The sequence below is a fragment of the Asparagus officinalis genome, chromosome 3, assembly GCF_001876935.1.
Source record: "Asparagus officinalis chromosome 3, Aspof.V1, whole genome shotgun sequence".
Classification (NCBI taxonomy): Eukaryota; Viridiplantae; Streptophyta; class Magnoliopsida; order Asparagales; family Asparagaceae; genus Asparagus; species Asparagus officinalis.
Window position 1 is genome coordinate 102,907,698 of NC_033796.1, and position 13,953 is coordinate 102,921,650.

General features: G+C 42.7%; 1 protein-coding gene across 1 annotated transcript; it reads left to right on the top strand.

The window, feature by feature from the left end:
* Nucleotides 6,509-7,261, top strand: LOC109835506. Its single transcript, XM_020403480.1, has one exon. It carries the CDS (start codon nucleotides 6,509-6,511, stop codon nucleotides 7,259-7,261), a length of 753 nt encoding a protein of 250 aa, XP_020259069.1.

The following is a 13,953-nucleotide window of genomic DNA, read 5'->3' on the forward strand; positions in this document are numbered from 1 at the left end:
TACAAATAAAAAATCAAAAAGGTTGGTTTTGAAAATTTGTCCTTTTCTTGACCCTTCAATATATGGGATAAATGAGATGGTAGCGCACAAAACCTAAATATGCAGGTCGTTAATGTTTGTAAACATTTGAATTTTTCCTAATTATACGGATATTCACTTTAATACCCTAAACTTTCACGCATTAATTTTTTTTTTTACTTCGCTGTCCTGAAGTCTAAATCTGCAACAGTGATATTCTAAAACTTCCTGTATTTCGCACTTCGGCACATTTCGTTTGATGCGCATTAGATTTTCTGCTAGAATCGGACCACATGACTATCACATGATTATCATACCCCTACCCTCGTTTTAAAAGGAATAGCCTGTCAAATCCCCTTCTTCCCTTTAGTCTAAATGGTTATCAAAAGGATAGGAATGGCATTTCACGTCCTCTCCAAACGCCTCTTAAAAGATTCAGGGTATATTTTGGCAAATTTGAACTTCACGATACTAAAATAAAAAAATTAATGAATTTTTGGGATATTAAAATGAAAATTGTTGAAAGAATCTCTATTCGGTCGACTGATAGATTCTATCGGTCAACCGATATGATCCTGAGATTCTAAGTATTATAAATTCCTCTAGACGGCCGACCGATAGGATTTATTAGTCGACCGAAGTTAACTTTTTGTGCATGTTTTTCGTGTTCGCATTCGATCGACCGATGGAGCATATCGGTCGACCGATGTCGGGTTGAGAAAACAGAATCCTATTATGTTTTGGAGTTAGGGTTTATATATAAATAGAAAACAAAAAGGAGAGATCTGGAGAGAGTTGATCAGAGAAAATTGTGCACTTTGAGAGGGAGATTCTAAGTAGGTGAGTGAGATCCTGTTGGTGAGTGTTAGTTAGATTGTTTGAGAGTTGTAACACATTGTATTTCTTCTCCGTATAGTGAAATCTCTCCTATCCTCTCCTCGTGGATGTAGGTGTTGTGCCCTGATACCACTTGTTGTGCGTGGAAGCCAAAACCGATGTGCTTCGAGGAACCAAACAAAACGCCAAGAGAACGCCATACAAACCAAAGTAATGCCACAAACACAAACAATCAATTTTAACGTGGTTCGGCAAGTTGCCTACGTCCACGGGGGCAAGAAAGGGATATGTTTTCACTAATAGAGAAGAAGAGTACAAACTGAGATTACAAATCACCCAAACCAACAAACTAATCTCACCAACAAATCTCTAATTCTCTCCAAACAAAACCCTAACCAATAGCTCATAAAATACCTCTTTTCTGTGCTCCAAATATCCCCAATTCAATCCTAATACTGCACCAAAGAAACCCTAAAACGTGTGTTGGTATTTATACCAAACACAAATCCCAAACAGAACAGGAAACCAAAACAGACCCGAACCCGACTCGCGATCGACCGCGCCAAAGCTCGCGGTCGACCGGACAGAACGACAGAATCCAGAAAACAATTATAGGGTTTGGCTGTCGACCGTCGAAATCGTCGCGATCAATCGGCCAAAGATCCAGAATTTGTACCAAGTCATGCACGTTGCCGGTCGACTGCGCCAAAGCTCACGGTGGACTGGAGAGCACCCAAATATCTGTTAGCTCCAAAAATCATATTCTTCTCCAATGTTTTCGTCATTTCTACAATTCTCCATCTCGGCGAAGTTTTCCCAAAACTGAACCGACACCAACTGAACCAAATGTCCCACTTGTTGCGTCCAGTATGAAGTGAAAACAAATTCACGATAACGGACTCAATCCACAACAAGTCGACCCAAATAAGAATGTTATCACTCTCCAAACGTCGGTATCAACTCACCAAATCGCATGCATCATAAATGGCTACGTATCATGTTGCCTAATGAATTAAGCATTCACGTAATTCACCCAACGGCCTCCATAGACCCTCAATCAAATAGAAGAGTTCACAACCCTTCTCCAACATTACCAACGAATATGCAACTGATAACTCTCCTAATAGCCCCAAAATGAAACAAACTAAACACCTTCACCTGTGATGAACCAACGGCCATATCCAAATCGAAACTATGTCCACCAGCTACATTCGAATCAACCAACTCATCATCTTCATCCAAATCCAAATGATCCCCAAACTGTGTCACCTCAGCTGAAATCCCAAATAATACAGTATAATCTGGAGTATGTGGAGTAATCTCCACCTAATGTGGAGTAGCATCACACTCCACCCGCTATGATATCCCAACGATCTGATCAACACTCTCCACCTGCCGAGAGTCAAATGTGACATACCTGCTCAGAACAAAATCAGAATCTCCCAACTGATAACCAAACGAGCATCTGAATCCTAAACGTGCAATCAGATCAAATCTCACATCCTCGATGTGACCAAATGCTGGGCAACCAAACATCCGACGTAACCCAAAATCTAAAACAGTTCCACCAGATCCAATAACTCCAAACGCAGCAGTCGGCAACCTATGACTAAGATGACTCAAATATGTCGAAGCTCCAAAACTCATCTGTAATCCAATGCTCGACAACCAATACCGATCCTCCTCCAGCAAGGAATGACTCATCAAAACTGTCATCTCATCTCGTCGCTCTAATGTTTCCTCTCCAATGAAATGTCTCAAACTGCCGTGAGCTCGGCACAAATGCAAGAAAGGACCCCTACCAAAATCAGAACAATGGATCACCTTTCTGCCAATACACTTCCTCCATCTGTTATTGACTTCTAGGACTTCACACCAACGAGACTTGATTGCAACCCACCAATGCCTAGAACAATCCCCACTTGCGAAAACCAAATATCGATTATCTCCCAATGATGTCTCCTTGGAAAGTCTCCAAATACCTGAATGAACACCATCTAGAAGACCTCTCAATCGTCGAATAGAAGTGCCAAACTCCACCTCGGTCTCCTTGCTCATACCAATGTACTCAAAGGACTTTAATATGCAGGTCAAAGCACTTCTCAATAATCCAATATCCCAGTCCCAACTCCTTTCTCGGCAATCTATCTCAAAGCACCAACAAACTAATGCGGAACAAACAAAGAATAGATCCAAACTGATAAATGAGAGATTTTTACCTCCAATTGAAACCCTAACAAGAGTCTCCGAAAGATCTCACCCCGCACGACGGAAACGAGATCCACAAATAGGATAAATCTCACCTTTATCACCAACTGAAACCCTAGACGAGCTTCCAAAACGATCTATTCCTCTAATTATTCCAAGCGTAGCCAAAACTCTGATACCACTTGTTGTGTGCGGAAGTCAAAACCGATGTGCTTCGAGGAACCAAACGAAACACCGAGAGAAGGCCAAACAAACCAAAGTAATACCACAAACACAAACAACCAATTTTAACGTGGTTCGACAAGTTGCCTACGTCCACGAGGCAAGAAGGGGATGTGGTTTTCACTAATAGAGAAGAAGAGTACAAACTGAGATTACAAATTACTCAAACCAACCAACTAATCTCACCAATAAATCTCTAATTCTCTCCAAACAAAACCCTAACTAATAGCTCATAAAATACTTCTTGTCTGTGCTCTAAATATCCCTAATTCAATCCCAATACTGCACCAAAGAAACCCTAAAACGTGTGTTGCTATTTATACCAAACACAAATTCCAAACAGAATAGGAAACCAAAACAGACCCGAACCCAACTCGTGGTCGATCGCGCCAAAGCTTGCGGTCGACCGGATAGAACGACAAAATCCAGAAAACCATAACATGGTTTGGCGATCAACCGTCGAAATTATCATGGTCGACTGGCCAAAGATCCAGAATCTGTCCCAAGTCGTGCACGTTGCCGATCGACCGTGTCAAAGCTCGCGGTCAACTAGAGAGCACCCAAATGTCTGTCAGCTCTAAAAATATTGTTCTTCTCCAATGTTTTCGTCGTTTCTACAGTAGGCATCTTGCCGAACCATATAATTCTTTGTGTTTGGGATTGATCTCGATTGTTTGGATTGTGGATTGGCTCATTGTGTTCTTTGTGCATTGCTTACCGACTTGTTGTGGATTGAGTCCGCTTCCGCTGGACGCAACAAAAATAACACACATCAATTTGTATGGAGGAAAAAAAAAAGAACAAATCAACCTCAAATCATTCTTTTATCTCAGGAAAACACAATACTCCACAAGATGTCAAGAGACAATGACCTTTCAGGTTGACCAAAGGTCAAATATAAAAGACCTATACGATGTAATTAAGATCGGAAAGAAACCTACTCAGCTGTCCTATTCAGCTGTATTAGCCAATGATTTGCTTTCTTACTGGATTTGACACTAGACAACTAGAGAGCTCATGTTGTGATCATCCCCCATCTGTTCCATTTCACATTCCTTCTACCCTAGTGGAGTTTGTTGATAGAACTGAAGAGCAATCACCCAAGTGCTTTAAAGTTTTGACTTCACAAAAGCCAACCAAAGGTTTCATGTTTGCAATTTAGACAGATACAACCTTCCCCATGTCCATAAGCTATTTTGAGTGGGAGGAAATGAGAAGTAAGAAAGAGAAAGGAGGGGGTGGGAAAAAATAAAATAAAAACCAAGGAATCTACCCTTCCCTAGATAGATAACACCTTCAAACGCACTTGAGTGGAGGGCATAACTACTCTCCATTATAGAAGCTTTTCACTTGTAGATGTAGAGAGAGAAGAACCCTAAACAAATGGTAGTAGTGTGGCTTTTATGTGGGGTAGATTTTCTATGATGTCAAACTTTAGCATATACAGGAGACTTCTGTTGTGTTCTAGGCTTTCTAGCATTGAAATTGGTCTCTTCTAATTTCATGGTTCATCCATCTGAGATCCTTTTGAACACCACAGTTTACAGAGGTGGTACCTGCGAAAGTTCATTGACTTTGAGAATCCAGCGAAACAAAATGATGGTGACCAAGAACTGATCCTCCATTAATATTTTCCCCAGTGATGCACATGACCATGTCTCTAAGAGGTGCATGCATGCGCTAGAGTCCTTGAGCGAGTCGAAGCTTTAGAGCATGCGGCAATACTAGAGGTCTTGAGCGAGTAAAGTACTAAATTGAAGACCTTGTTTCAATAATTGAACGACAAAGGTTAATGGTTGGATTGTCTGTGGAACAGTCCACTATCCGGTCTGCATGCTCTATGACTGGTGACCAGACATGAGAGAAAAATAGTCCGTTTGCATCTCTAAGTTTGTGACCTCCTACAAAACAAACAGATCAACCGTGTAGGCTTCCATCTAAATTCCTTGCCTTTGCATGTAATGAGGTCCTTGAGCTTTTTAGATGTTTAAGCTCAAAGGGATCGAACAAAAGACAATACCGCATCCCCAGCTTAATTTGGTCGCGATAAGAGACATTTCCAACCGAATTAAATCAGAAAAAGGTGCAAATGAGCGGTCTCTTCTACTTAAGGAATCAAAGAGCAGAGTGAGAGCTTCCAAGGTGCAACAATTGAATGATTTTCGCTACTTCTCGACGGGAACCGAGGCAAATTACCAGAACAAGCAAACAAGAAGCTGAAAATGTGACTATATATATGTAATAGGCCAATGGTTTGAATATCCTCAAAATAAATTCTGTTTGCAGCCTCCAATAACAAATCCATCGACAGCATTGCTTGATCAGAAACTATCGGGCTGCAGTAGTACTCACCAGAAGGTAAGAAACTAAGCCTGCAAACCTAGTCCTCGCACCTCCTACAGTGCTGACCTCAAGGAAAAGGAACCACAACCAAATTCCAATAATACCTAGTGTTATTATTGTTTCTCCACCTGACCTGTAAATTAAATAGATGTTCCTCAAAGTATATCAGTTGTTCGGACAAATCACCATGAGGGTGTACAATATTTCTAGAGAACACTTTCTTAAATTTTGAAGCAGTCGAAACACGGCAGTTGATGTCTAAGAAAACCTCCTGGTGGTAATAATGGAGAAAGATATTAAGTTCAGCTGATGAAGAATCTGCACTGCATCTTCTTGCGACGACGAAAAAAACATTTTGATACTAAGAACTAAATGAATAATGCTTTCCAATGCTGGCCCTAAACAAACAGATATGGTCTAAGGATGTGGCTCTAGGATCAAGTTTTTGTGGGAAGTTATTCCATGTTGAGAATAGGCCAAGCCCTTTTAATAACGAAACATTATTCTTGTTTCTCAGAACCAGCAACATTTTGATAGGCGTGATAAGTGTTAGCAAGTAATTATTATGTGAATATTTTGTAATTATAATCTCCTTAATTAGCTCCTAGAATATTGCAGAATATTTTGTAATTATAGTCTCCTTAATTAGCTCCTAGAATATTGCATATTAGTTTGGCATATCTCCTAATTATAGGGAATATTGTTTGTATTCATGGTATATATATGAATGAGAATCAGCAACCCAATTCAGGGGATTACAAAAATCTGACATGGTATCAGAGCTTTGAATAGGATTTCGATCTATTCACGTATCCTGCCTGTGCCGTTGTGTTATTTTTTTCGAAGTAACACCGTTCCTCTGCCTCACGCACAAACCTCCATGACAACCGAAACACCATCCCCCAAACCCGGCTTGCATCCGGTGTTCACCGTAACCAATATCCAGAATAAAGTTCGTGTCCTCGACGGCACGAAGGTCACATATGCGTCGTGGGTTCGCCTATTTAAACTCCATGCCCGAGGGTACAAGGTTGTGTCTCACATCGATGGCACTCCTTCCCCTGCCGAGACGGATGATTCCTACGAATCATGGTCTGAAGTCGATGCGCACGTGCTCCAATGGATTTACGGTACACTAAGCGACGACCTCCTTCCTCGTGTTCTTGAAGACGAATCCACTGCCCGTGAGGCTTGGGTTCGGGTTGCAAATATCTTCAACAACAATAAAGGGGCTCGCGCCGCCGCCCTCGAATCGGAGTTTAACTCTCTTCGACTGGGAAATATGCCCTCGCTCGAGGCCTATTGTCAACGCCTTCGCGAGATTGCCGGGATGCTTAAAGATGTAGATGCCCCCGTCACCGACCGCCGCCTCGTAATTCAGTTGGTACGTGGCCTGCCCTCTGAATACGATACCGTTGCATCTTTCATCAATCAGACCTCTCCTAATTTCGAGACCGCAAGAAGTATGCTGGAACTCGAACTCCATCGCAAATCTGGCACTGAAGATTCTGCCACTGCCCTTGCTACTCCTGCCGCGGCGGGTACAGCCGTGGCCATCTCACGCCATGCCCCAGACTCGACCAATGTTTCGTGGACAGCAGCCACGACATCAAGGACAGGCGTTCGTCACTGATAATGAGGCCTCTCAACCAACGGACCTCAGTCAGGCGTTTCAGGCTCTTTCAGTTCAGTCCCAAGTTGACCCGTGGTTCATGGATACGGGTGCTTCTTCTCATATGACCGCTGAGCCAGGTATGATTTCTTCCCCGTTTAATACGAGTAATATTCGTTCTATTTATGTCGGAAATGGCAATAGTATTCCAGTTGCGGGATCGGGCACCTCTATGATACCTACCACCTCCCGTTCCCTTCACCTTCGCCACGTTCTTCACACGCCCAACATAATTAAAAATTTAATTTCAATCCGCCAGTTTACGAAAGATAACAATGTTAGTGTGGAATTTGATCCGTTTGGCTTTTCTGTGAAGGATATTCCGACTGGGAAAATGATTTTGCGGAGTGACAGTGATGGCGAGCTCTACCCCGTGTCCACCCTACCCTCTTCAACAACATCCAGTTCCTCCAAAAGTCAACCTCAAGCTTTCCTTGTCCACGGTCCAGATGTGTGGCATTCCCGTCTCGGTCATCCCGGGGCTCCTGTGTTACATTTTTTAAAATGTCGTCAAAGTATTGCGTGTAATAAATTTCATCACTTCAATTCTTGTTCTTCCTGTCATATTAGCAAACACAAGCGGCCTCCTTTTTATGATTCTCATTCTCAAACCATTGCTCCGTTTGATATCGTCCACAGCGACTTATGGACGTCCCCTATACCAAGCAAACATGGTCACAAATATTATATGGTGTTAATTGACAATTTCACTCAATTTGTTTGGATTTATCCCCTTCAATATAAGTCACAAGTGTTTGACCGATTCCTCCAATTCAATAATTTTGTCAAGACACAATTTAATCGTCAAATAAAAACCTTTCAATGTGATTTGGGTCGTGAGTTCGATAATAATTCCTTTCACAACTTCGCTATAAACCATGGCCTCGTTTTTCGTTTTTCATGTCCACAAACTTCTTCACAAAACGGGAAATCCGAACGTATGATACAACGACTCAATGACATCACCCTTGTCCTCCTTAATCACGCATCAGTACCTCCCCAATATTGGGTCGAAGCTCTCCACGTCGCCACTCACCTCCACAATATCCTCCCCACCACCACTCTTAATTACCTAACTCCCACTTCCGCTCTCTATCTCAAACACCCCTCTTATGACCATCTTCGTGTCTTCGGTTGCACTTGTTACCCAAATACTTCTGCTACACGACCACACAAGCTTGCCCCTCGAGCTAAACAATGTGTTTTTTTGGGGTACCCTCCTAACCAACGCGGCTATCGCTGCCTCGACCTCCACACGGGCAAAACCATCATCTCTCGTCATGTCATCTTCGATGAAAGCACTTTCCCGTTCGCAGAAAAGTCCCCCTCCACACCACACTCCTACGCCTTTCTCGACAGCAACCCCAACCCCCTTTTATTTGACTCCTTTACACCTTCCACTAACGAACCAACACCACCCAACACTGACCAACCACCACCCAACACCGAACCCACCTCCCCTCAAACACCTACACCCTCACCACCACCACATACCCCCCAATCCTCTCCCCACGTCAACCCTACTCACCCTGCACCTACATTTACCGCATTACGGGATAATCATACTTGGGACTTGGTCCCCCGCCCTGACAATGCCTCTATTATCCGTTGTATGTGGTTGTTTCATCATAAATTTCATGCAGATGGTTCATTACAGCGATACAAGGCCCGCTTAGTGGTCAATGGTAAAACACAGCAAGTAGGGATTGATTGTGATGAAACATTTAGCCCAGTTGTCAAACCTACTACAATTCGCACGGTGCTCAGTTTAGCTGTGTCGCGGTCTTGGCCCATACACCAATTGGACGTTAAAAATGCTTTTTTACATGGTGACTTGGAAGAGACAGTGTATATGCACCAACTCTCTGGTAGGAAAGACAAAAGTATCAACGCCCGAACTTCATCATCAAATTCAATCTCAACTGAACTCAATTGGGTTGTAACCGTATTAAGTTCATTGAGGTGTTGTGCTACTGACGCGCCTTCCGCCATTTTCAGATTGAATAACCGCCGCATCAAATGAACTTTGTTCGCGGCTGATGGCTTCTCATACATGTTTGAGAGTGCTGCCATAAGACCTGCCGTGGTCTTCTCCTTCGCTATGTTGAACGCAACATTGCGAGTCAACGTCAATCTGATAACTCCGAGGGCTTGTCTATCTAGAAGGTTCCACTCTTCTTCCTTCATAGAATCTGGCTTCTTCCCCGATAGTGGTTGATACAGATTTTTCTGATACAGATAATCCTCTATCTGCATTTTCCAGAATCCGAAATCTGTTCCATCAAATTTCTCAAGTCTCATTTTTGCCTCATCTGTGGCCATGGCTCCCACTTGAATCTGACTTGTTCTAGATCGTTTCACGCTCTGATACCAGTTGTTAGGAATTTAACCGCCTAAATCCCTAATGCAACAGAAACGTAGTATAGAAAAAGTACACCAAGATTTAACGAGGTTCGGCAACTGCCTACGTCCTCGGGAGCCACACAGATAATTTCTTATTAATCAAACAAGAAATTACAATTGAAGAGCAAATCCCTAAACTGGGATTTCTCAAATGAACACTGTAGCAACAGTGTTAATGATTAAAGGGAATAAACCCTTTCAATTTATCACTTGAGAATAAGTGAATGTCCACAATAAAACCCCACTCTTTTCTTCTCTCTCTCTCTCTAATCTCTTTCTAATCTCCCCTCAAAACTCACAATTGAGAGCTGGAGAAAAAGCCCAAATCGCTGCTGCGATTTCAATGGGAGAAGAAGAGAACGCTGCTGCGTTTCTGGGAGTTCCGCCGCCAGAAGAAAAATCGGACAAAGGGGGGGAGAGAAGCTTCGGCAGCATCAAACCCTAGGGCCAAAGGTGGGCTTTTATAGGCGGATCCGATGGGGCTGGCGACAGCCTGTCACCAGCGCACAAGTGGGACGCGAGCGTCGCCGCCAAATCGAGGGTCGCGTTCGTCGTGGCTGAGGGTCGCGTTTCGCTCGAGGGTCGCGTCTTCGACTGAGGGTCGCGACATCTCCGAGCTCGTCGGAGCTCCTCGTCGCCGGCGGAGGTTGATTTCCACCCCCAATTCTAACACATGCTACTGCTTCTCATTTATGTTGCATCATATGTGTGTATTTTTATTCTTGAAATGCTCTGTGTAGGCTCTGAAGTTGGTTATCTTTCGAAGCAGCATTCCATGCTACTGCTTCTCATTTATGTTGCATCATTTGTGTGTATTTTTATTCTTGAAATGCTCTGTGTAGGCTCTTAGCACGTGAACTATCTTCCCCCTAATGTCCGAAAATATAGACTTCACTAGAATCACTGCTCACCTAATCATGACATTTAGCTCTGCTTGGAGCAAGGATTATATAAGAGAATGGAAAGAAATGGTGAAGAAATTGGCTGGACCCGGCATGTCCTACAATATTACCAAGAACTAGAGCAAAATTCTTCACTAGCCATTAACTTATGTCTGATACTGTGGAAAGCAACTCCCTAACCGAACCCAAACATCTTTCTTCAAATCGCAGCATCTTACGTACGAAGCACATGGCTTTGTTTCCTCTTCCAAACTGCGAACAAATTTCTACAGCTTATCATGGGTCCGCTCCAAATTTCTATAAGTACGCAGGTGCCCTGCTACTCATCCCATCACAGACACAGACTCAGAAAAGTAGAATTCGAAATAGAGTGATATCGAGATATCAACAATGGTGAACTCCAAGAAGCTGATTGAGATGGCAAAGAAGTGGCGAAAGGTGGCTGCGTTGGCCAGAAGGATTGGGGCATAGACTGATGCGGAACTTGATTCAAACGTGAGCAGCACATCTTTGGCAGAAAAGGCCACTTTATTGTATATACCTCAGATGCGAAGAGGTTCATGGTTCCTTTGAGATATTTGGAGAGCATTATTTTTGTAGAACTCTTAAAGATATCTGAAGATGAGCATGGGCTACCACGTGACGGTCCGATCATAGTGCCTTGTGATGCAGTGTTCATGGAGTATAGTCTATCTTTAATCAGAAGACGAGGGTCTAAAGCTATGGACAGGGTGTTGTTAGATACTGTATTCAACCACTGTCATTCTCCTTGCTCTTCGCAGACTGTAGGGTTGAATCAACAAGTTGTTTGTAGCTTCTGAATGCCATATTCATTGTAAAGAGTTATACTTTTGTAGTTGAGTTTAGATACTATTAATGATTCAGCTGCGTCGAGCGTGAGAAATATTCAGCTTTCATCTAGAATTCCTTACAATTACGTAGTAAATATTATTAGAAATATCCTAGTTAAAAATTTCAATTGCGAGCATATATTTTAACCTCCGCATCCTTCGAAGTTAACATGTGAAATTAACCCCAAAAGAAAGATCATGGTAAACTCTCTTGAAGGTATTCTAGTTTGATAGAATATGGTTGTTATGTCGGCACGGTGATAGTCTCGTAGACTATATCATAATATCTATAATTCAATGAAAAATGACAATTTGATCATTTTTTTCTGATTACGAAACAACTAGTCTTTTTAAGACTGCCATTAAAGCCATTATGTGTTATTTATCGATTTTTAGGTAGAGTTCTTTTTTGTTAATTGCTAGATATAAGTTTTGTCAAAGGTGAAAGGATGCTTTTACTTCACCAAAACTCTAAAGTTGCGGTGAGGGTTGAGGTTTCCACCCCCAATTCTAACAATCTCCCACTTGGAGACCAAACCGACGCCGACGGGCTATCTCATCACGCTCCTCTCCTGTGTGGCTCCGCCCTCATCATCTATGCATGAAGGTCAACTGAAGTTGCGCACAACTCCAGTTTCTGAACTGTCACCGTCTTTGTTAACATGTCTGCTGGATTCTTACTTCCTGGAATCTTTTCCAGTTTCAACACGTCATCTTCCAACAGGGATCTGATGAAGTGGTACCGAAGCGCAATATGCTTCGTTCTAGAATGAAATGCTGAATTCTTCGCCAAGTGTATCGCACTCTGGCTATCACTGTGCAAAACATTCTTCTCCTGTTTGAATCCCAGCTCTGTCAACAAACCCTGAAGCCATATCATCTCTTTACTGGCTTCAGTCACTGCAACATACTCAGCTTCTGTAGTGGATAGGGTAACGATCTTCTGTACCTGTGACATCCAACTAACAGCTGTAGTTCCAACGGTGAATACATAGCCGGTGGTGCTTCTTCTGTGATCAACTTCACCGCCGAAGTCTGCATCTACGTACCCTTGCACTTCTACCTCTCCCTTACCAAAGTGCAAATACTTCTGTGTGGTGCCTCGTAGATATCTCAGAATCCACTTGACTGCTTCCCAATGAGCTTTTCCTGGATTCGACATAAACCGGCTGACCACTCCCACTGCATGGCCAATATCTGGTCTCGTACAGACCATAGCGTACATCAAGCTTCCGATAGCTGAGGCGTAAGGTACCTGAGCCATACTCTCTTTCTCTTCTTCTGACTGAGGAGACTGATCCTTCGACAGACGAAAATGGCTAGCCTGGCCAAGGGTGTGCTCACAGGCTTGGCGTTGCCCATGTTAAATCTCTGCAAAACACGGTTGATGTACTCCGTCTGAGACAACCGTAAGAACCCTTTCTTCTTGTCTCTCGTGATTTGCATTCCGAGGATCTTCTTCGCTGGACCCAAGTCCTTCATGTCAAACTCTTTTGACAGCTGCTGCTTCAAACTCTTGATATCCTCCATATCTGCTCCTGCAACCAACATATCATCAACATACAGCAGTAGGATGATATAGCTGGACTGATATCTTTTGAAGTAGCAACAGTGGTCGGCGTTGCACTTCTGGAAACCTTCCTTGTGCATAAAGCCGTCAAACTTTTTGTACCACTGTCTTGGGGCTTGTTTCAGGCCATACAAGCTCTTCTTGAGTCTGCACACCAGGTTCTTCTTCTTTTCTTCTGAGAAACCCTCTGGCTGGTGCATGTATATCTCCTCTTCTAAATATCCATGAAGAAACGCCGTCTTCATGTCTAACTGCTCGAGATGAAGATCTTCAATTGCTACAATACTCATCACTGTCCTGATAGTATTGGAGTTCAGAATTACAGCGCATGTTCTTTGCTCAGAAGACGAGGGAGAAAGTACCCTAGATGGGGGTGAATAGGGTAATTTGCTAATCTAATCCGATATTGATGCTAAATTAAAACTTATTAACTAATATCCTAGCAAACATGATATGCAACAAGTTATGTGCAATGATAAATAATTAAACAACTGGCGATATAAACATGAACACAAGATATATGAAAGATAGTGTGCAAATGACAATCACAGACAAAACGATATGATTACGGAGTTTGGTCACCATCGACCTACGTCTGCGCTCTTCACCCTCGAGAAGAATCTTTACTATCTCAAAAACAACTACACAATCGGTTTTTTAAGTTCACCGTAAACTTTTACAACTCACACAATTGTCAATACACAATACACTCCTCTAATTGCTGGCCTAGCCCGTGTGACATTCCTCAAGTGCTTGGATTTTTCACCTCTCACTAGGTTTTACTACCAATGCCACTCCTCTCGGAATTCACCCCATCTCTCCCAACCACTTCTCTAAGTCTACTTGTGTATTATAACGTGTTCTCAACAATGATAAGCTCAAATAAATGTTTGTTCTCTATCAAGGATGAGAATGAAATCTAAGCTC